The 20,232-nt window shown below is 50.5% G+C and overlaps 1 protein-coding gene across 1 annotated transcript in view; it reads left to right on the top strand.

Annotated features, from left to right (window-relative positions):
* The window catches only part of SMC1B (structural maintenance of chromosomes 1B), a 2,377,846-nt gene that overhangs the window by 1,205,882 nt on the left and 1,151,732 nt on the right, over positions 1-20,232 (top strand). Inside the window, exon 13 of the mRNA XM_069627687.1 lies at positions 19,461-19,598. Coding sequence (XP_069483788.1) covers positions 19,461-19,598 — 138 coding nt within the window. The remainder of the gene's footprint in view (positions 1-19,460; positions 19,599-20,232) is intronic.

Below are 20,232 nucleotides of genomic sequence, written 5' to 3'. Positions count from 1 at the left end.
GAACAGGGCCACCATTCTTTTGGTTGAGCAAAGGCTTTATTGCAACTTTGGTAATGTTAGGATCTTTTTTGTTTACTGTGGTAGCGACAGGAATCGGACTCCAACAGATTTCTGGATGGCAGACTGCGATTATTTTGTAGGACATCCCGACGACCACCATTTTAGACTGCTTTCTTTAAGAGTAGGGCAAAGAAACATGGAGAAAGCTTAGGTTTTTAGTGTTGAAATATAGAACTACTTTACACAAAATGCCACCTTGTCCGTCTACTGATTCGGACATACTACACTTTTGAAACTTCTAAGAAGTATGGACTGGGCATCCACTTCTCATTTTCTGCAGCAATTAATTACAGTGCCTGGATCACAAGTCAAACACTGGACTGCTTCCCCACTCCCTTCTGGCGGGTGCAAATCCTATTTTCTAGGGGCTGCAGTAGTGTGCTGTTCTGTGCTGAAGTCAATACTACAATTTTTGTGGATGTTCTCCATGCTGTCCTGGTGGAGCCCCCAACACACAGAATGAACAAGCTGCCATTGAAAGAGACAAAGGGACCATCTACTTGCGGTCCTATATTTAAGTTCAGTCTAAATTTTGTTTTTCTTCTTTTCAAAAAGTACATTTAGCAACCACACTTACAGAAAATCCCTTCCTCTGGGCACTTTAATCACTGCTCTCGTAAATGAATTTCGTAGAAAGCCTAAAAAAAAGTCTCTATGCCTTTTCAGGAACTCTGTACCATGGCAGCTAAGAGTTGACTGTTCCAAATTAAAAGGCTCGCTCTTTGAACATATGCATAAAGCTGACCATTAGAATTTAACATAAAAAGCATAATTTTAGTAGATATAACATTAGCCAGAATCCCGCTCCCTGTTCTCACAAACCAATACTTTCTTCCATAAAAGTGAAGCAGTTCTGAGGACTCCTCCGAACTCCTAACCAACTTTCTCTCTGGATTCCATAGCAACCAGTCCATATCACTAGCTTATTTTTACCCAAATCTTTCCCCCATTGGAAATTTTTTTTTATCCAGCATGCGGTCTGGCATGGATTCACATGCTCATGAATATTCCCTGTCGTCAGGCTGGGAATCCTCGGTAAAGAAAAAATCAGTATCCGTTTCATTTCTGATCTGTCTTTCTTAGTAGTAACCAATCACTGGTCTCTGAGTCATACTGCCCCCAGCCAATGACTGCCCTCTACCTAAGCCCCTCCTCTGGCAGCCATCTTCAGATTCAGATTTTTACCGCACGTTCAAGTGTTGGGAGTCCTTGTGCTTAGCTCTCGAGCTTTTTCTGCGTATTGCGTTTTTTCCTAACAGTTTACTCTTATTTTTTCGATCAAATTCGAGCCTCAACCTCCACCGATTCTGCTTCCGATCAACAGGTACCCGTTTTGTAATTTTCACTTCTTGGAGGATTCCGGAAGACCTTTGAGGCCTACCCTGATTCAGACAAGGCTAGGACAAAGGAGATTCGACGCCTACTGGATCCAACCTGTTCAGGAACTGCCCAGGATGTGTATTACAGAATGTCTTCAAGGAAGATGAGCACTCCCGGTGCCTCTACTGCCTTCACGACGACAAATCGCACGTGGAGAAGGACTGTGCGTTCTGTAAGAACATGTCCGTCCGGACAATGAAGGACCGTCGTACTCGGCTCACTAACTGGCTGTAGGGGAAGAGCCCAGCAACTGGTGAGAAGAAGAGGTCCGAGCGGTATTCTCAGACCTTTGAGGGCGCTCCGGCGATCGAGGCCCCAACAAAATGCTAAGCACTGCGAGTCTGCGGGCACTGGGAGCGCCGTTTGTTCGGGCTCCTCGGCTGCCAGGCAGGGCGCAATGTCACCGACACTATCATCCACGAGCCAATGCTCTGGCTCGGTGAAAAGGAAGTCGGAGAACCCGGGTAAGCTTCGGGAGAAGCCCTGGTCGATCCCGACAGAGACAGCCAAGGGGGAGCAAGGCAGTGACCTTCCCTCCACGGTGAAGGCCTCAAAGGTCGTGAAGGCCCAAATTCACCCGGCTAAGGCCTCGATTGAAGGAGTCGTGGCGGCCCTGGCGAAGCCTGCGGAGGCTACCCCAGTGGAGATGACCTACGGGCCTAGAGTTTCCCTGTCACCCAGGAGAGAAACATCTTTCCAGCCTATCGAGAAGACCCCCGTGAAACCCTGGGATGAGAAAGAGTGGGTAGGGCACGGTAGCCCTAACTGACACAGATACCACCTCTGAGGATGAGCTGGCTGGCTTCAAAAAGATCCTGGACAAGAAGTTCAAGGAGGCCAGAGCCTACAGGGGAGGGATCCCGACGAGGCGGACGTAGAGAGCAACGGTGGGTACCGACGAAGAACCGCGGACTGTCGAAGCGGAAGAACCCACGCCCCAGCCTTCACTCCTGTCGCAGCCGACGTCACAAGACAATTCAGGAGCAATCTTGATGGCTTTGCAGACCCTGTGTACGGAGATAAGGACAAGGTTGCCCTTACAACCAACGGACAATCCAGCGGCGCCTGGACCGTTGGGGAGCCCACCGAACAAGCGGAGGCGAGTCCATCCTCCACCTCCCTTCCAGCCTTCACCCTATCCCCTCCTCTGAGGGACGAGAACGGGATGGAGACGGCGGGGACGGACGACGACAGTGGTGACGACGGGACGGATCTCCCATCACCCCCTGCTTGGGCCTCCCCTCCCGACGAAATTGGCTCCTTTCATGCCAGGATCGCCAGGGCATCAGAGATTTTCCAGCTATGCCCCGAAGAGCAGAAGAAGGAAGGGTTCCTCTACCAACGACGGGAGGCCAAGAGGAAGACCGTCCTCTCAGTCCCCTTACTGGACGACATATGGGACGAGGGACTGTCCCTTCTGAAGAACCTGTCCACGACCCCTGCGAAGAGGGACCGGTACGTGCAGAAGTACTGGGTCCCGGACTCTGCTCCGATGTGCCTCAGGGCACAGCCGTCCCCGGTTTTGGTGGTCTCCGTGGCGGCCAAGAAGAAATCAGCTGGGGCGACAGCATCAACTTCCATTTCCCCGCCGAACGCGGAGGGGAAGAAGCTGGATGCCATGGGACGACGGGCAATCTCGTTAGCAGCGACGACCATCAAGGCGGCCACCGCCCTCGCAATCGTGACACGCTACGACAGGGAGCTGTGGTTCAAGATGGCTCCCATCCTGGACTTCCTCCCCGATGACAAGAGGGCAGAAGCTCTTCAAATCCTGCAAGAAGGTGAGGTGGCGTCGGACCACACCATCACGGTGGCCACGGACATCGATGACACTGGCTTTCGCCAGATGGGCAACAGTGTTTGCCTTCGCCGGCGCGGTTGGGTCAGGGCCACTGATTTCCGCCAGGATGTGAAGACCAGGGTACTGGACATGCCCTTTGACGGGGACAACCTGTTCGGCAAGGCATTGGAGAAGTCACTGCAGGCCATCAAGGTGGACTCCGAGACGGCCCGGGCTCTGGGTTCTCTACATCGGCGACGGCCGTCCTTTCGGACCTCCGGAGGCAAGTCTCAAGGTGCCTCCAAAGGTTCGGCAGCAGTGCCTCGTACCGCCAGGCAGCCCGCTCCTTGTCACAGGAAGCCTACAGAGGCCGCAACAAGACAGGAGGACACCGTCGTCATCGCCAAGGTGGCAAGGCCTCAGTGAAACAAAACTGAACCGGCCGTGACGTCGGGCCCCCACCCGAGCAACCCGATGGGAGGCCGGCTGGCGAATTTCGCCAGCGTGTGGGAGTCCATCTCCACCGACCGTTGGGTGCTGGACGCCGTGGCCAACGGGCACTCCCTGGAGTTCCATAGAAAATGTCCCACGTTTCCCACCTGTGGCCAGGAAAGAAAACTATGTGCCACAGCTGCTTCTGGAGGTACGAGCAGTGCTGAGAAAGGGCGCGATAGAACTCGTCCCAAAGAGGCTCGGGGGCTCTGGAGTATACTCGCAGTACTTCCTCGTCCGAAAGAAGACCGGCGGCTGGCGGCCCATCCTATACCTTCACCGCCTCAACAAATAGATAAAGTCCCAGAAGTTCCGGATGGTCACTCTTCAACACGTGCTGGGACAATTGGAGGAAGGCGACTTCCTGTCGTCGCTGGACTTGGAGGATGCTTAATTCCACATCCCTATACGAAAAGGACATCGAAAGTTCCTACGGTTCGCGGTCCAAGGGCGGCACTACCAGTTCAAGGCCCTGCCCTTCGGGTTGAAGTTGGCGCCAAGGGTCTTCACCAAGTGCCTGGCACCGGTGGCTGCGTGGCTGTGCCTGCAGGGGATCCACGTATACCCCTATCTGGACGATTGGCTCATCCGAGCAAAGTCAAGAGAACTTGCCATCGATCACACAGCAAAGACCCTCTACCTGCTCACAGAACTGGGATTCTCGATCAACTTCCCAAAGTCCCACTTGGTACCGTCGCCGGACGCCCTGTTCCTGGGATCCAGACTTGACAAAGTGGCACGGTTGGCTTCACCATCAGAGGAGAGGAGAGGACGAAAGCCATCCTGGGCAAGGTACAACGGCTGTTGACCATGGAAGTGGCCAGGGTGAGGTCCATCAAGTCCCTGCTCGGCATGATGTCATCGTGCATCTACGTTGTGCGTCTGTGCAGGTTGCGGATGCTCCACTGCAGGAGTTCCTCGACGCCCGTTGGATGCAAGCAGCGGGCAGCTTCGAAGACAGGATCTCCCTCAAGAAGACTTTCCGCCAAGCGATCCGGTGGTGGGGCAACCATGCGCATCTAGCGGCGGGCATGGACTTCCAGACCCCGGCACATCAGGAAACGGTGATGACGGCCGCCTCCCTGGAAGGATGGGGAGCGCACAACGGAGATCTCCACGCAAGAGGCCTTTGGCTCCCGGAGGAGAGGTCACTACACATCAACGTCCTGGAGCTCTGAGCCGTGTTCTGGGCCCTCAGGTCGTTCCTTCCGTCGATCAAGGGTGTTTGGGAGAATTCTCATTTATGGCCAATTTCCATCACCTAGTGAGTCCCTCAGCAGTTTTGCTGCATTTCAGGGGTTTATTTTTGTCCACCTGGTAAGAGTCTGAGCCTCTTTCCCACTCTTACATGTGTTTTGCCATGTGTATTCCTACTATTTGTGTGATCTTGGGCTCTGGAGCACACCACTCCATGAGCCCCATTTTTTGTATGTGTTAAACAGCACCTTCAGTGCAGTGACACAGGGTTGTGTTTGAGACTTCCCACTGACTCCATTTTTCTGGGGCTGACTACTGTCCCCCAGAAACATGTAAAGTTGCCATTTACTTTATGTAGTCATTTAAAAACTGCAGACCCAGTACACCCCATCTTACATGGAGTACTGGAAAGTGTTAATTCCTATCCCTTTTTCGTCTATGCCTCTCTGAGATTTGTTTTGCTCTTTTTACATTTAGACTTGGCTGGTGGCAGTGGTATCTACCCTAACTTTTCTACCGCGATTATACTATATAAACGTGGTACTGTTCCAGGCTATTGTATTAGCCTCAAACTTAAACCCGCTTGACCAAATACTTTTTATTTCGGCTCCGGTTGGATTTAATCGGCATTTCTTTTTGTTAAAGTCCTTCTTGTGTTTTACTTTGCGCTGCAAACCATGTTTGCCTCCTTTGTTCGCCGACTTTTGGCGGGCTTCTGTCCAGAAGCCCTCCTTTGGCGTCTGGGTGTCTAGGTGGGCTGAATGTGAGGGAGAGGTGTAGTCACCCCCTGCACAGGGTCTCCTTGGAGACCCAGGTCGCACTTTGTCTTGTTTCGCTGAGGTGGTTGTCCAGGCCGGACAACCCCCCCCTGCTGAGTGATTGACAGCCAGGCTGTGTGAATGGGGGATTTTCGCATAAAAGGCTGGACTCTTGGGCTGGAACTGCAAGCAACCGAAGAGAAGCGGAGAAGAAGACGACTGCTGCAACTACTGAGTCCCGGTGAAGCCCTGCTGCAGTCCTGAGCCATCTACCCTTCAACGACAAGAGAAGATCCAGTCCGGAGTCTTCTTCCCTTGAGCCTGGTGGGATCAACCAGCTCGCCTTCCACAGGCAGAGGATCCTCTTCTTGGTTGAAATCGGTGCACACTGCTGTCGTGGTCCGGATAGCCACCTGAAGAGCCTCTCCTGTTTTAAAGGAGCGCACCTGTTGCTTTTGCTGCTTCTGGCTTCATCCCAGGGTAGTGCAGATCGCTCCAGAGGTCCTCCTTGTCCCCACGACTGAAGCTTCAGGAACCGCGAGTCTGCAGGAAACTACCAGGAACAACTGCCGTGGCACCAGCTCTTCTTCCGACGAATAAGGTACTGTGTCCGACTTCGAGGAACTAGGGTGAACGCTTTTCTCCTCACCAAAGGCTTGTCCTTATCTTCCTTCCCACTTATAACTTTTGCTTCCCTTTTGACAATATCTAAGTACTCCTGTTCTAACCTTGTGATCCTCGACAACAGGACCCCTGTCCCATTGACAATGGCGCAGGCCTATTGACTTTTATCTTTGTGTTAGAAAATGTCTCTTGATTCCATCTGCCTTGACAAAAGTATTTGATTTTTGACCCCAACTCTCGTGTTAATTCATGTGCTACTTGTTTTTGACTACGGTAACATTTCTTCTCGCGGGTACACGTCTCTTTCGGAAGACCGAACTGTCATTACTGTCAAAAGTGATCGCGTAACAACCCCCGGTAACGTCTTTGTTTCACAACACCGATCTGTCAAATCCAAAGGTACTTACCTTGAATTGTTCTGCACTAAGTAAATTAGTTGTGTTAGTGTATTATTCGAGTGGTTTTAATTTAATAGAACTGAAGTGTTTTGTGAACAGATGGTCTAAGAATAAATGTACTTTTACTTTTTAACCAAAAACCTTGAGTCAGTGCTTGCTTGAGTCACAGTAATTGTAGTCCTTTGTGTTATCTCTACGACTGCTGTTAGGGTGAATTCATTCTATGGCTAATTTCCTTTACCTATAGAGTCCCCCAGCAGCTTTGCTGGATTTGAAGCTTTTGTTTTTTTCTCCTGCTAAGAGTGTGACTTTTTCCCACTCTTAGGCATATTTGCTATGTGTGTTGTAGGCTATTTTTTTGTGTTTAATGTCTATGGGGTTTATCTCGCCCCCATAGGAACCATCTTTATCCATGTTACACAGAACCCTCCGTGCAGTGACACATGGGTGTCGTAACGACCCCCAAACATAGACTACTGTCTCCCAGGGCATGTAAAGTCCCTATTGACTTTACTAGTCAATCTTTATGTACAAAACCAGTACAACCCATCTTACTATGGAGATACTGGCAAGAGTTAATAGTTTTTCCCTTATGTTCATTTTCGGGGAGGGTACCGTACAGTCCCTCTCTCAAAAGTTTCTGGCTGGTGGCTGTGGTTACTACCAAAAATATTTTTTCTAATACTTTCTCTAAACTCCTAACCCAGGTTGGGGATCCTTTGTTCGTCCTTTTGGCGGGCTTCTGCCAAGAAGCCCTCCTTTTCGGCACCACTGAGTCTGGGGTGGACCCATTGTGTGGGAGGGGGAGTAGGACCCCTGTAAGGGTTGCCTCAGCAACCTATGTCGCACTCTGCCCTGGTAGGCTGGAGGGTCTCCCGCCAGGATGACCACTCCACTGTGTGAGTCACAGCGAGGCTGTATGAATGGGAATCTTTTTGCATAAAAGCAGGGTCCTGAGGACTTGAGGAGCAAGACGTCGCCACTTGAACTAAGCAGCCGAAGAGGAGAGAAGCCAAAGACATCTGCTCCAACTGAACCACTGGTGAAGTGCTGCTGCAGCGTCTCACCACTTTTCTCCACACGAGGAGAGAAGACCTTCATCTGCAAGAGCCTTCTTTCCTTGAGCTGGTGGGGCCATCCAGTTTGCCAATCGCCTTCCCGGACCTGCCTTGGTCGAATCGCCATTGCCCTGCACTCGCACTGCACTCACCTTGCCCTGCACTCGGAGACCGGATAGTCAGGCACCCGTCCACCCGGACTGCGATTTAAGGGAGCGTACCTTTTATTCCGTTTGGCAGCACCGCGGCTAGTTTCATCCCTGGGCACTGCAGTAACTCAAACCTTCCCCCATGACGAGAGTCTCTCTTCCTCTGCTGGATCTCCCGAACTGCAGGAACTGCCAGGAACAACCGCCACCGCAGTAGCCTCGTCTACATTTTAAGGTACTTGGTTCCGCCAGGCCTCCCTTTTCGTTTGGTAGCGCTAAAGGTGTTTTAAATCCTTTACCTATCTGTTGGGTTGGCCGCCCCTATTATTTAACATTGTCTTTCATCTTCTGCAACCACCTTTTTGAATCGTTTAACAAAGACTTGACTGCAGCTACAAGAACATTTTGCTCCTGGGCCCTTTGCCCTGTACCACTGACTCTGGCACAGGCCTATTGACTCTGTTTGAATCTGTTACAACTGCCCTCTCTAGATTGCTCCTCAACTAGAAATGTGTTGGTGCACCTAACTCTAATAACCACCTTTTCCTTCCCACTTTTAAAAATTGTGAAGTGCCATTTTGCTCGGTTTTCACCTCGGTATTATACATGCTAAAGTACTGCCTTGCCTAAACTTGTTCACAAACTTAGTAAGAAGTGTTGCTAGGGTGCCTAAGGGTATATTTCTGTATAACTTGTTTTTCCCTTGTGAGAAATTGTTAGAGAGCCATTTGTGTTTGGTTTTCACTATGCCATTTTGCTCAGTTTTCACTCTTGCTCAAACTTGTCTACAATTTACCCAGGTAGTTGTGTATACTTTTCTTGACTGATTTTAACTTGCTTTAATAACTGTGATTAATGTGTTGAACTAGAAGTGTGTAAAATAAATATATATATTCTTTTTAATACAAAGCTTTGGTCAGTGTTCCCTTGTACCACTGTATTGCAGTCCTATGGTGTAAACCCTGAATACTGCTCATCTCCCTCTTGAGATAAGTCTGACTGCTTAGCCACAGCTACCAACTAAATCTTTGTGGTACAGACTGATACCAAAGGGAATGTATTGCTCGTACCTGTAGTCTTAATCTTCTGTAGTGCTCCCTAAGGAAACTGAACAGGATTCTGCCTAACAACTGCTCATTTGCTCTTGAGATAAGTCTGGCTGCTCCACTACTGCTACCACTCTGTGTAGTACAGGCTTGTACCAAAGGTGAAATTGTACTACCACCTGTAGTCTTAATCTTGTGTAGTGGTTCCTATGGGTACTGGCCAGGATTCTGCCTAACAAAGGGCAAAGTGGTAAGGGTCTTCACCGACAACACCATCATGATGTTCTACATCAGGAAGCAGGTGGGCACCAAATCCCCAGCCCTATCCAAGGAAGCGCAGGATCTGTGGCATTGGGCCATTGCCCAAGGGATATTCCTGGTACCCTTCCATCTGGCAAGAATAAATAACACCATTGCCGACTCACTCAGCAGGGAGCTGCGCTCTTGCCACGAGTGGGAGCTTCGGCAGGATCAAGTGGATCTCCTATTCCGACGATGGGGCAATCCCCAGATCGATCTATTAGCGACGGTGACGAACACTAAGTGGCGGAGGTTCGCCAGCAGGTTTCTCATGCCGGGGGAGCATGGGCGATGCATTCTCATTCCCCTGGGACTGCCTGTTTCTGTATGCGTTCCCACCGTTGCGACTCATCAGTCAACTCAGACGGTCCCGCGATAGAGCAAGCAAGGCTACAACACAACAAGAGGCAAGTTCTCTTCGACTTTAACGTACCTCTGGTTAGAAGAAATGGTTCTAGCTGGCTTCTGTATTTCTACAACTGTGCAGATCCTGTTGTTCCCGTGTCTCAGTTTTAGGGACAAGAGGGAGGACGTCTGGGTACTCCTGCTCTGCAAGCGGAAGGTCAGGGGCAGCAATGGGCTAACTTCGATTCATAGTTTCTTCAGTGTTTCAGCTCCTCGCATCTGACAGCAAATAACACTGCGGTTCTCGGATACCACTCTGGATTTTCCTCACATCTGGGGTCCAGCACTCTGTTGAGGTGGCGCAGACTTGTTTCATCCCGCTTCAGGGAAGTCCAGAGGATCTTCCTGGCGTTCGGGTCCGACTTAAAAGCAACACACACGATCTGGTGTTCCTCTCCCTGGAACGTCGGTTCCAGCAGCAGCGCAGTGAAAGTACTTCCAGCTCCTAGAGGATGTCCAGACGGGCTTACTTTGGAGTTGATTGGTCCCACCAACTCAAGGGGAGAAGTCGTCCTTGCAGGGCTTCGCCAGTCGAGGTGAATTCGGAGCTTGAGCCCAACAGCAGGGCTTCACTGGGTAAACCAACGGTTCTGGTGTTGCAGCAGGCGCCTATTCCAAGTAGTTCTTCGGATTCCTTCGTCCAGTGGTTGACTCTGCCTTCCAAGCCAAAAAGCCTTGCCTCGCCTTATATGCAGGTTACTCTTACGTCCAGTCCTCTTTCCTCCATACCTAGGCACAGGAAACGGAACCTCTTTCACCAGAAAAACCTTCTTCTGCTTTAAATTTAGAGGCATGTGGGGGTGCGGCCCTGGGAGCATGCGCTACCCTGAATCCGCCCACCGGCGCCACTCCCCAGTGCTGCGTCGACAGGAACTGGCCGATTTCACCAGCGCTCCGAAGTTCATCTTCGTGGAGAGAACTCTTCGAAACGTGGCCTCCAGAGGATTTGAAGATGTTCCAGCAGAGATCGAGGCCCAAAGGAGGGCCGTTATTTTCCATCGCATCTCGTAATGGCGACTCCTTCCCGAGGAAATGCCCAAGTGGGAGGAACCTCTTGGGTTCTGTTACAAGCACACACACCAACGCAAACCTAGATACCGGCATTATGGCCGAGGGGTCTTCGGACCCTACCGGTATCAGTGCTGAAGGACCGCAAGGTTCTTCTACTGGGTCTACACCCCAGGGGCTACGCCCTGGTACCAGCTCCATGTCCGAGGGGCGCCTGCACGCAGCACTACCAGCGACAATCCTGAAGGCGATACGCCTTCCAGGCCTAGACCTCAGGTGTGGGATATGCCTTATGTTCCAACACCAAGAGTCTTGGGCGAGGCTGTGTCCGGAGGGCCATGAACCACGACTCTGGCACATGACACGCAGCCCAACAAAATGGTCGCCGTGCCAGACATGGCCGCTCCGCCAATGCCACTCCTAGGAACAGAGCAGGCGGGTGAACTACAGTGTATCCATCAGTAGCGCATGGCAGGTTTCCCCTTCAACCAAGACTGAGTGTGCTCCTGCCCCAGCAGCCCCCAGCCACTCTGTCAGTATCCCCTGCCTCCTCTTCAGCCTTTGAGGACAGGTTCTTCAAAAGGTTTTTGCGGCTGATACAAACCCCCCAGATGGGTGCCATCTAAAGGGATGCAGTCAAGGACTTGCTCCTTCCAGTCACTCCACCAGTGCCTATAGTCATTCCTACCATGGCTCTGGCACTACAGGCCCCAACGCAGCCCCTGCTGCCTGCTCCTTCGAATCCGCCCCCTGTGCAGCCAGTCCCGAGCCAATCTCCACAGCAGCTTCTGGCTCTGGTCTCCACACTGCAGCCCACGGCACCCAGCACACCTCCTCCCGCGCCGGACCAGCTGGACACCCAGGCGGAGACAGACGAGGCGGAAGATCCTGGCGCCCCGTCTTCAGTGAATGCCTTTCACGACAGGCTTGCAGGTTTGGCAGAATATCTGGGCCTTCCTCATCGCGATGTAAAGCAGCCCGATTTAGGGGGTCTTGGCAGAAGTCCTCTCCCTAAGATCCGCCTACCAAGACAGGTGTCCCGATGCAGAAGGATGTCGTTGCTCTGGCCAAGAAGCGTTGACTCAAGCCACTGTCGGCCCAGCTTGTCAATCGGCGCCTCGATGCCAAGTATAGACAGATGGAGGGGGAAACACTCTTGCTATCAACGCACCCCCAGCCGCACTCGTCAGTGATCCCTGCTACATCACTCTACTTTAAGCCTTTGTCGTTCTCGGCGCTGCTAGGCAAGGAGAAGATCTTGTAGGCGTACGGGAAAAAGCTGTACTCCAACCCGTGCCTGTACCTACATCTAGCCAACGTTGATGCCATGCTTAGAGGGCTAACCAGAGGTTGTGGCAGGAAAAATCGGACTTCCTTCCGGAACTCCCGGCGGAGAAACAGGCATGCTTTATGGCGGGTCTAGGAGAAACCAAGTTGGTAGTGCAGAACATCATGTATTCCACAGTGGCCCACACCAACACCTCTTACCAGGGCCATCTGCATGGCCAAGGACATGCGAAGGACAGCCTGCCTTCGGGCTACAAAGTTCAACCCCTACGTCCAGGATCACATATTGGAGCTTCCTTTCCAGGGTAGTGACCTCTTCCACTCTACCGCTGATGAGGAATTGGATAAGAATAGCTTGCAAACCGCAGTCTTTATTCTTATGAAAGCCACGCCCAAGGCGTACACCCAGTTGCATCAACGCTCCGACTTCCTTTGCATCTTGTACTCATGGTGGCCCTGAATCATGCTGTTCCCATCTTCATCTTGTATCCTGGCTTGCAACATTATGTACGGTAGTCGCCTGTCTGTTTCCATTTCCTTCCGACTGCCCCCCCCGCCCCTCCTTCCTTATCTATGTCTTAGCTCTTGCACTATCTGATATGTCGTCAGGCCGAGTACGATAGTTAATTTCACATCCTTACTGTTCATGGCCTGTAAGAATTTGGTTGTAGTTTCCCTTGTTCCCTCCCTTGCCTTGAAGCGCTTTGAAACACATTGTGTATAGGCACTATATAAATAATCATATCATAAGGGGTGGGCGTTTGGCGGGTTCCGGAGATTCCAGGAATAGAGGTCGAGACAACCTGACCGCTCGCCGAGTCAGCAAGCACTGACGCAAGCTACAAAATGGAGGAGGGAGCAAGGGCTTGACGCGTCCCTCCGGGTCCAAATTCCTCCAGTGGGGGGCAGGTTAGCCTCTCACATGCATTTTTTTGTGCCAGAACTACTGCCTACCTATACCTCCCTCTCCTCCTTCCTCCCCTCCCACAGATTGGGATGGAAACTCTGTTGGCGGAGATCCAGTCGCTCGTCGAGAGCCAGGCAGTGGAAAAAGTACCAGCATCGCAGAGAGGATTAGGCTTCTATTCTAGGATTTTTGCCATACAAAAAAAGAACCAGGCTGGCCTGAGAGTTGTGTTGGACCTCAATCTCTCCCTCTTCAGAAATTGAAAATGGTTGTGCCAGCACTCATTGCAGAGACACTAGACAAGAGAGATTGGATTTGCTCCCTGGATCTGAAGGACGCCTATATGCACGTCCTGATTTGGCAGCCCCTTCGCTCCTTTCTACGCTTCAGGATCATGGACTGTCATTTCCAGTACAAGGTGCTACTCTTTGGCCTCAACTCGGCCCCCAGGGTATTTACCAGACTCATGAATGCAGTGGCAGCCCTCCTCAGGGCCACCATGTCTACCCGTACCTGGACCACTGTCTCGTCAGAGCGAGATCCCCAAAGGGGGTTGTCCACACCTCCGCGCTTATGGGTACACTCAACGACCTGGGGTTTACCATCAACCTCAAGTCTCAGCTGCAGCCCACGCCCTCACCTGGGATACAGGCTCCGAGAAGGTATTTCCCTCAGAGGACAAGATTACGGCCATCAAGAGGGCCACTGCGCTCTTGTTTACCAGACCATTTACTGTGGTACCAGCACCTACTGGGTATCATGGCGGCGGTCCTCTTGGCTGCGGCACACACGAGGTTCCGGATGAGAAGACTGCAGTTGCACTTCGCAGCCTCATGGAATCAAGAGAGGGGCTCCCAAGTGGAGCTGGTCAGCATAACACCAGCTCTCCACTCGGACCTCACGTGATAGTCCAAGGACTGCAATCTGCAGATGGACAGGCCTTTCCGGCAGCCGACCCCCGCAGCTCACCATTTCTAGAGACTCATCACTAGACGGCTGGGGAGCCACTCTGTACAGCCACAGGGTCCATGGAGTTTGGACCCGGCAGGAGCAGGCATCAGGTAATATAATCGCGGCAAAAATGTTGCTGTAAAAAAATATCGCGGCAAGAATGCCGCCATTTGACCCGGTAAAAGTGTGCCTCATTATACCATTTTAGGGGAGCGGGGATTGCGGGGGTGTCCCCCGCATGTTTTACATGGACGGCGGCTCAAAAACAGCAGCATTTTTGCCGCGATATTTTGTTACCACTGCAATTTTTGCCGCAATTATATCACATGTAACCCAGGAGCAGGAGTCACATATCAATTGGCTGGAGCTCAGAGCCATTTGGCTAGCCCTCAGGGCCTTCCCTCCGCTCATCGGGGGCAGGACTGTCCTCATCCAGACCTACAAGTCCACCAGCATGTGAACAAGCAGGGGGGAACCAGGTTCCCTCCGCTGTGCAACGTAGTGGTCCACATGTGGGAATGGGCCCTGGAAAACCACATCTACCTCAGTGCTGTTCACCTCCCGGGGAGGTCAACTTGAAGGCGGACAGACTCAGCAGGCTGGGAGTGGTCAATTACGAGTGGCAATTGAACGACCAGGTGCTGCAGGAGGTTTTCAACACATGGGGCCATCCTCGGGTGGATCGATTTGCCTCCTGGAGGAACAGGAAGTGCCATCAATTCGCATCTTGGCAGGGACTAGGTCCCGGCTCCCTGGGCGACGCCATGCAGATTAAATGGGAGGGCTTGACAGCATATGCTTTTCCGCCCACACCCCTGATCCCCAGGGTACTCCGCAATATAAAGGAGACTTGTCACCTCAACATCATAGTGATAGTGCCTTGGTGGCCGCAAGACTGTCGTTCTCTGAATTGCTCAATCTCTCGGACCGACCACCCATTTACCTGCTGCTGGGCCCAGCACCTCTCCTGTCCCAGCAGGGGGGGGGGGGCAGGGTTCTCCACCTCCTCCCCCAGAAGCTAGCCCTTGCAGCATGGTTCCTGAGCAGACCACCCTCCAGCACCTGAATCTCGGGCTAACCTGGAGATCATCCAGGGCTCTAGGAGCAAGGCCACTAGGAGCAAATAAAGGAGTAAATGGAGCAGGTTCTGTCACTGGGCAGATACTAAGGAAATCAACCCCCTGACGTGCACTCTGGATGATGTGCTTTAGTTCTACTCGCACCTTGCCCACTCAGGCATACAGGTGGACACATGTCGCACCTATCTTGCAGCTATAGGGTCCTACAGAAATTCGGAGGAGGAGGTTTTTTCTTCCAACTCGATAGCCAGGAAACATCTGGTGGGCCTGATCAGGCTTTACCCGCCCACCAAAAAGAAACACCCTCTGTGCGACCTCAATGTGGTGTTGGGCGCCCTAGCGCACAAACCCTTCGAGCCAATGGCGTACGCGGACATCAGGCCGGTCACCATCAAGACAGCTCTGCTAGTAGGTCTCACATCTGCTCGCAGAGTCGGCAAGATCCAGGCTCTGGTGGCTTCAGAGCCCTATACCACTTTCCACAGGGATAAGGTGGTCCTGTGAACTCGCCCGGCATTCCTACCTAAGGTACCCTCCGCTTTCCATCTAAACTAGGAAATAGTCCTAACTACATTCTTCGCTTACCCCAAAGAGGAGGCTCAGAGAGTCTTGCACTGTCTGGATGTCAGGCGCGCTCTGAAATTCTATCTGGATAGGACCAAGGGCTTCCGCAAGTCGGACACACTTTTTGTCACCTTTGGTGGCTCCAGACCCGGTTATCAGGCATCCAAGGCCTCCATAGCAAAGTGGAGGATTGCGGCCATCAAAGAGGCCTATGAGGGGCAGCGCAAGCCTCGGCCAGGCAACATGCACACCCATGCCGTCAGGGCCACGGCCATCGCCTTCCAGTGGCAGGTTCCGTGGCAGGTCACAAGCAGGGCAGCTACCTGGGCCAACCCTTCAGCTTTCTCTAAGCATTACTGTTTGGACGCCGGCTCTAAGTCAGAAGCGACCTTCGGACAGGCGGTTTTAAGGAACTTGTTTGCTTCAGGCAGGTCTCCTCTCCACCGTGGGGCTACATTCAGTTGTAATCGCCCATAGTGTATGGAGGAAAGGGGATGGGACGTAAGAGTAATTACAAGTTACTCACTCTTTCCTCCATACGTCCAACCATCCTGTCCCCTAATAGTACTGGTGTCATTAGGCAATAATAAATATTGCTGACCCGTTAATGGGGACTGAGGAGTGGCTCCTATTAGGCAGAATCATCTGCAGTACCTTTACGGAACACTACAGACAATTAAGTCCACAAGTGGTAGTACAATTTCACCTTTGGTACAAGCTTGTACTACACAGTTATAGTGGTAGCAGTAGCGGAGCAGACAGACTTATCTCAACAGCAAATGAGCAGTATGGGGGATTACACAAAGGACTACAATTACTGTGAGGTTAATTCAAGGTAAGTACATTAGGATTTGATAGACCGGTTTTATGAAAGAAAAGACGTTACCGGGGGTTAAGAAACGCTCACTTTTTGACAGTAATGACCGTTCGGGTACCCGCGTACCCGCGGGAAGAAATGTAACTGTAGTCAAACACACTTAGCACATTGAATAAAAACCAAGGAATAGGGTATAAAAATCATAGGCAATACTTTTATCAAGGCACTAGAATCAGAGGACGTGTTCTAAAATACAGATAGTCAATAGGCCTGTGCCAGTGTCAAATGGAGCAGGGCTCTGTTGTCGAGGATCAAACAATCAGAACAGTTCGGGATTAACGTTGCCAGGAGTACTTGGATGTTGTCAAAGGGTGGCAAAAGTTATAAGAGGGAGGGACGAAAGGACAAGCCTTCGGAAAGGAAAAGGGTTCACCCTGATTCCTCAAGGTCGGACGGAGTGAACGACCAAATGGACACAGTACCTTTTATTCAAGTGAAGAAAGCTGGTGCTATGGCAGTTGTTCCTGGTAGTTCCTGCAGACTCGCGGTTCCTGGAGCTTCAGTTGTGGGGACAAGAAGGACGTGTGGAGCGATCTGCACCACCCAGGGATGAGGCCACCAGCAGCAAAGCAACAGTGAATAGAAGGTGCGCTCCTTTAAAACAGGAGAGGGCTCTTGTGATGGCTATCCGGACCACTACAGCTTCGTGCAGCGATTTCGACCCAGAAGAGGGTTCTCTGGCTGTAGAAGGTGAGCTGGTTGATCCCACCAGGCTCAAGGGAAGAAGACTCCGGACTGGATCGTCTCTGTCGTTGATGGGTAGATAGCTCAGGACTGCAGCAGGGCTTCACCGGGACTCGCGGGGTTGTAGCAGCCGTCTTCTTCTCCGCTTCTCTTCGGTTCTTGCAGTTCCAGTGGTGACTCTGACTTCCAGCCCAAGAGTTCTGCCTTTTATGCCAAAATCCCCCATTCACACAGCCTGGCTGTAAATCACACAGCAGAGGGGTTGTCCAGCCCGGACAACCACCTCAGCCAATGGACACAAAGTGCAACTTGGGTCTCCAAGGAGACCCTGTGCATGGGATTACTCAACCCCTCCCTCACATTCAGCCCACCTAGACACCCAGACACCAAAGGAGGGCTTCTTCGCAGAATTCCGCCAAAGGACGACGAACAAAGAAGGCAAACCTGGTTTGGCGCGAAAAGTAAAACACAAGAAGGATGTTAACAAAAAGAAATGCTGCTTAAACCCGACCGGAGCCAAAAGAAAATGTATTTGGTCAAGCGGGTTTATGTTCAAGGCTTATACCATAGCCTAAAACAGTACCACGTTTATATAGTATAATCGCAGTAGAAAAGTTAGGGTAGATACCACTGCCACCAGCCAAGTCTTAGTGTTAAGGAAGCAAAACAAGGCTCCAGGACGTACAGACAAAAAGGGATCAGAGTTAACCCTTTGCAATACTCCATGTTAGATGGGGTGTACTGGGTCTGTAGTTTAAGTGACTACATAAAGTTAACGTTAACTTTACCTGTTTCTTGGGGACAGTAGTCAGCCCCAGAAAAATGGAGTCAGTGGGAAGTCTCAGAGACAACCCTGTATCACTGCACTGAAGGTGCTGTGTAACGCACACAGAAGGTTGGGCTCATGGAGTGATGTGGCTCCAGAGCCCAAGATCACACAAAGTCAAAATACACATGGCAAAACACATGTAAGAGTGGGAAAAAGGTTCACCCTCTTACCAGGTGGAAAAAAATAAACCCCATAAATCCAGCAAAGCTGCTGAGGGACTCACTAGGTAAGGGAAATTAACCATAAAAGAGAATTCTCTCTAACAGCTCCGGTGGGCGGTATCAGGGTAGCGCATGCTCCCAGGGCCGCACCCCCGCACCTCCTCTAATTTTAAAGTGGAAGAAGGTTTTTCTGGTGAAAAAGATTGTCTCCCATCCCTAGGAAGGGACGCCCATAAAGTATGGAGCAAAGAGGACTAAGAGTACGTTAGTCACTAGGGTGAGTAACTTTCAATTTCTCCCATTCATTCCAACCTAGCTGTCAATCACACAGCAGGGTGACTGTCCTTGCCGGACAGCCAGCCGGCAAATCACCTTTGGGTGCATTACTGTAACCAGGGGGATTAAGCACACAGAGTTGCGGGCACCTACCTCACTTCCTGCGAGACATACTGGAGCCAGAGGCGGGCTTCAGTTGTGAATCCCGCCAAAGACAAAACGAACAAAGGGACAAAACCTGGTTTGATGCACAGAGTGAATCTCGAAGTACTTTTCCAATAAGAAATGGCAAAAAAAGACAATGGCAATTTTGACGAAATGGGCACCCATGGTTGCTTTTCTGCAGCTGCGAACACACCCCACGGTAAAAACCCATAATGGTAGTAAAAAGTAACCACTGCCACCAGCCATTCATTTTAGAAAGGGTAACATAAAAATGTTACATGAGAAACTAGACCAAGTTAATACTAAGTAACCCCTCCAGCACCCTATGGTAAGATAGTGTGTGCTGGGTCTAGAAAGTTACAAAAGGTAAGTAAAGTCAGTTTCACGTTACTGCTCTTAGAAACAGTTTATCCAAGAGAACTATGTAAACCTTTGGGAAATCTGACAGACTTCCCTGTGTCACTGCACTGAAGGTGCTGTGTGCCACAATGTAAAAGATGATGGCTATGGAGTTTGTCAGACTCCAAAGTTAAAAAGAAAGAGTCCAAATCACAATAAAAATGCATGCGAGGGTGAGAAAAAGGGCTCACTCTCTCCAGGTTAGAAATTAAAAAGTCCTAAAGTCGAGCAAAAGAGCTGAGGGGTCTCTAAGGTAGAAGGGAATTAGCACATTTCTGAGAATTCTCCCTAACAATTGGCTGTACATCAAATACTATCTTTTGAATTAACTGTTTTTCGGTGTCCCACTCACACCCTGAGCTATCATGTGTTTGATCATAATTAAGATGCAGGCAATGGAGAACTAGGATTACAGTTAAGTAACATTCTCATTTTCTGCTTTTACTGTTTTTTACCAGTTTCATTGGCTATTTTTAATTGTTTTTCTCATTTTAATATCTTTTATTTAATGCCAATTTGTATTATAAAGGAAGAGTGCTAGATGTAGGTGCTTTTACCTGCGTTTCTGTAGCTAAGCATTTATTTTTGTCCAAGCTTTTAATATATTTATCTTACAAATATTTCAGGAGTTAATGAGAGTAAAACGAAAAGAGACCGATTTGAAACAATTGCGAGCACAGGCACAAGGAACCCAGACACGTCTGAAATATTCACAGAGTGAACTAGAAGTTCTAAAAAAGAAACATCTTGCCAGCTGCTATATGGTAATATGAATAGATAGACAATCCTACATTGACTATTTTTATAAAGTTTGCTTTTGTGTAGCCATGAGCCTGGAGGAACAAAACACTTATCCAACACAGGCTGTGATATAACCAGTTTTATTCTGAGATAGTTTGGTGGTCAGTGTACGGGTCAACAGCGAAGAGACTGGATACGCATTCTCCAGCATGGGGTTTGGCATGGATTCACATGCTCATGAATATTCCCCGTCATCAGGCTGAGAATCCTTGGTAAAGAAAAAATCATTATCAGTTTCCTTTCTGATCTGTCTTTCTTAGTAACCAATCACTGGTCTCTGGGTCATACTGCCCCCAGCCAATGACTGCCCTCTCTCTAAGCCCCGCCCCTGGCCGCCATCCTCAGATTTTTACCGCACGTTCAAGTGTTGGGAGTCCTCGTGCTATACCTCTCGAGCTTTTACTGCGTGTCGCGCGTTTTCAAAGAGATTTATCTCATTTTTTGGTTTCATCGAGCCTCAATCGCCACCGTTTCTACTTCCGATCAACGGGTACCGGTTTCGGATTTATCTATGCCCCTCATTGGTGAAGTTTTAGTCGAGTTACACTTCTTGGAGGATTCCAGAAGTTTCTGAGGCCTACCTCGTGGACGAGAAGA

The sequence above is a fragment of the Ambystoma mexicanum genome, chromosome 12, assembly GCF_040938575.1.
Source record: "Ambystoma mexicanum isolate Mex_15411 chromosome 12, UKY_AmexF1_1, whole genome shotgun sequence".
Lineage (NCBI taxonomy): Eukaryota > Metazoa > Chordata > Amphibia > Caudata > Ambystomatidae > Ambystoma > Ambystoma mexicanum.
Note: the sequence above shows the minus strand (reverse complement) of the source record. Positions and strands in the feature narration are given on the sequence as shown.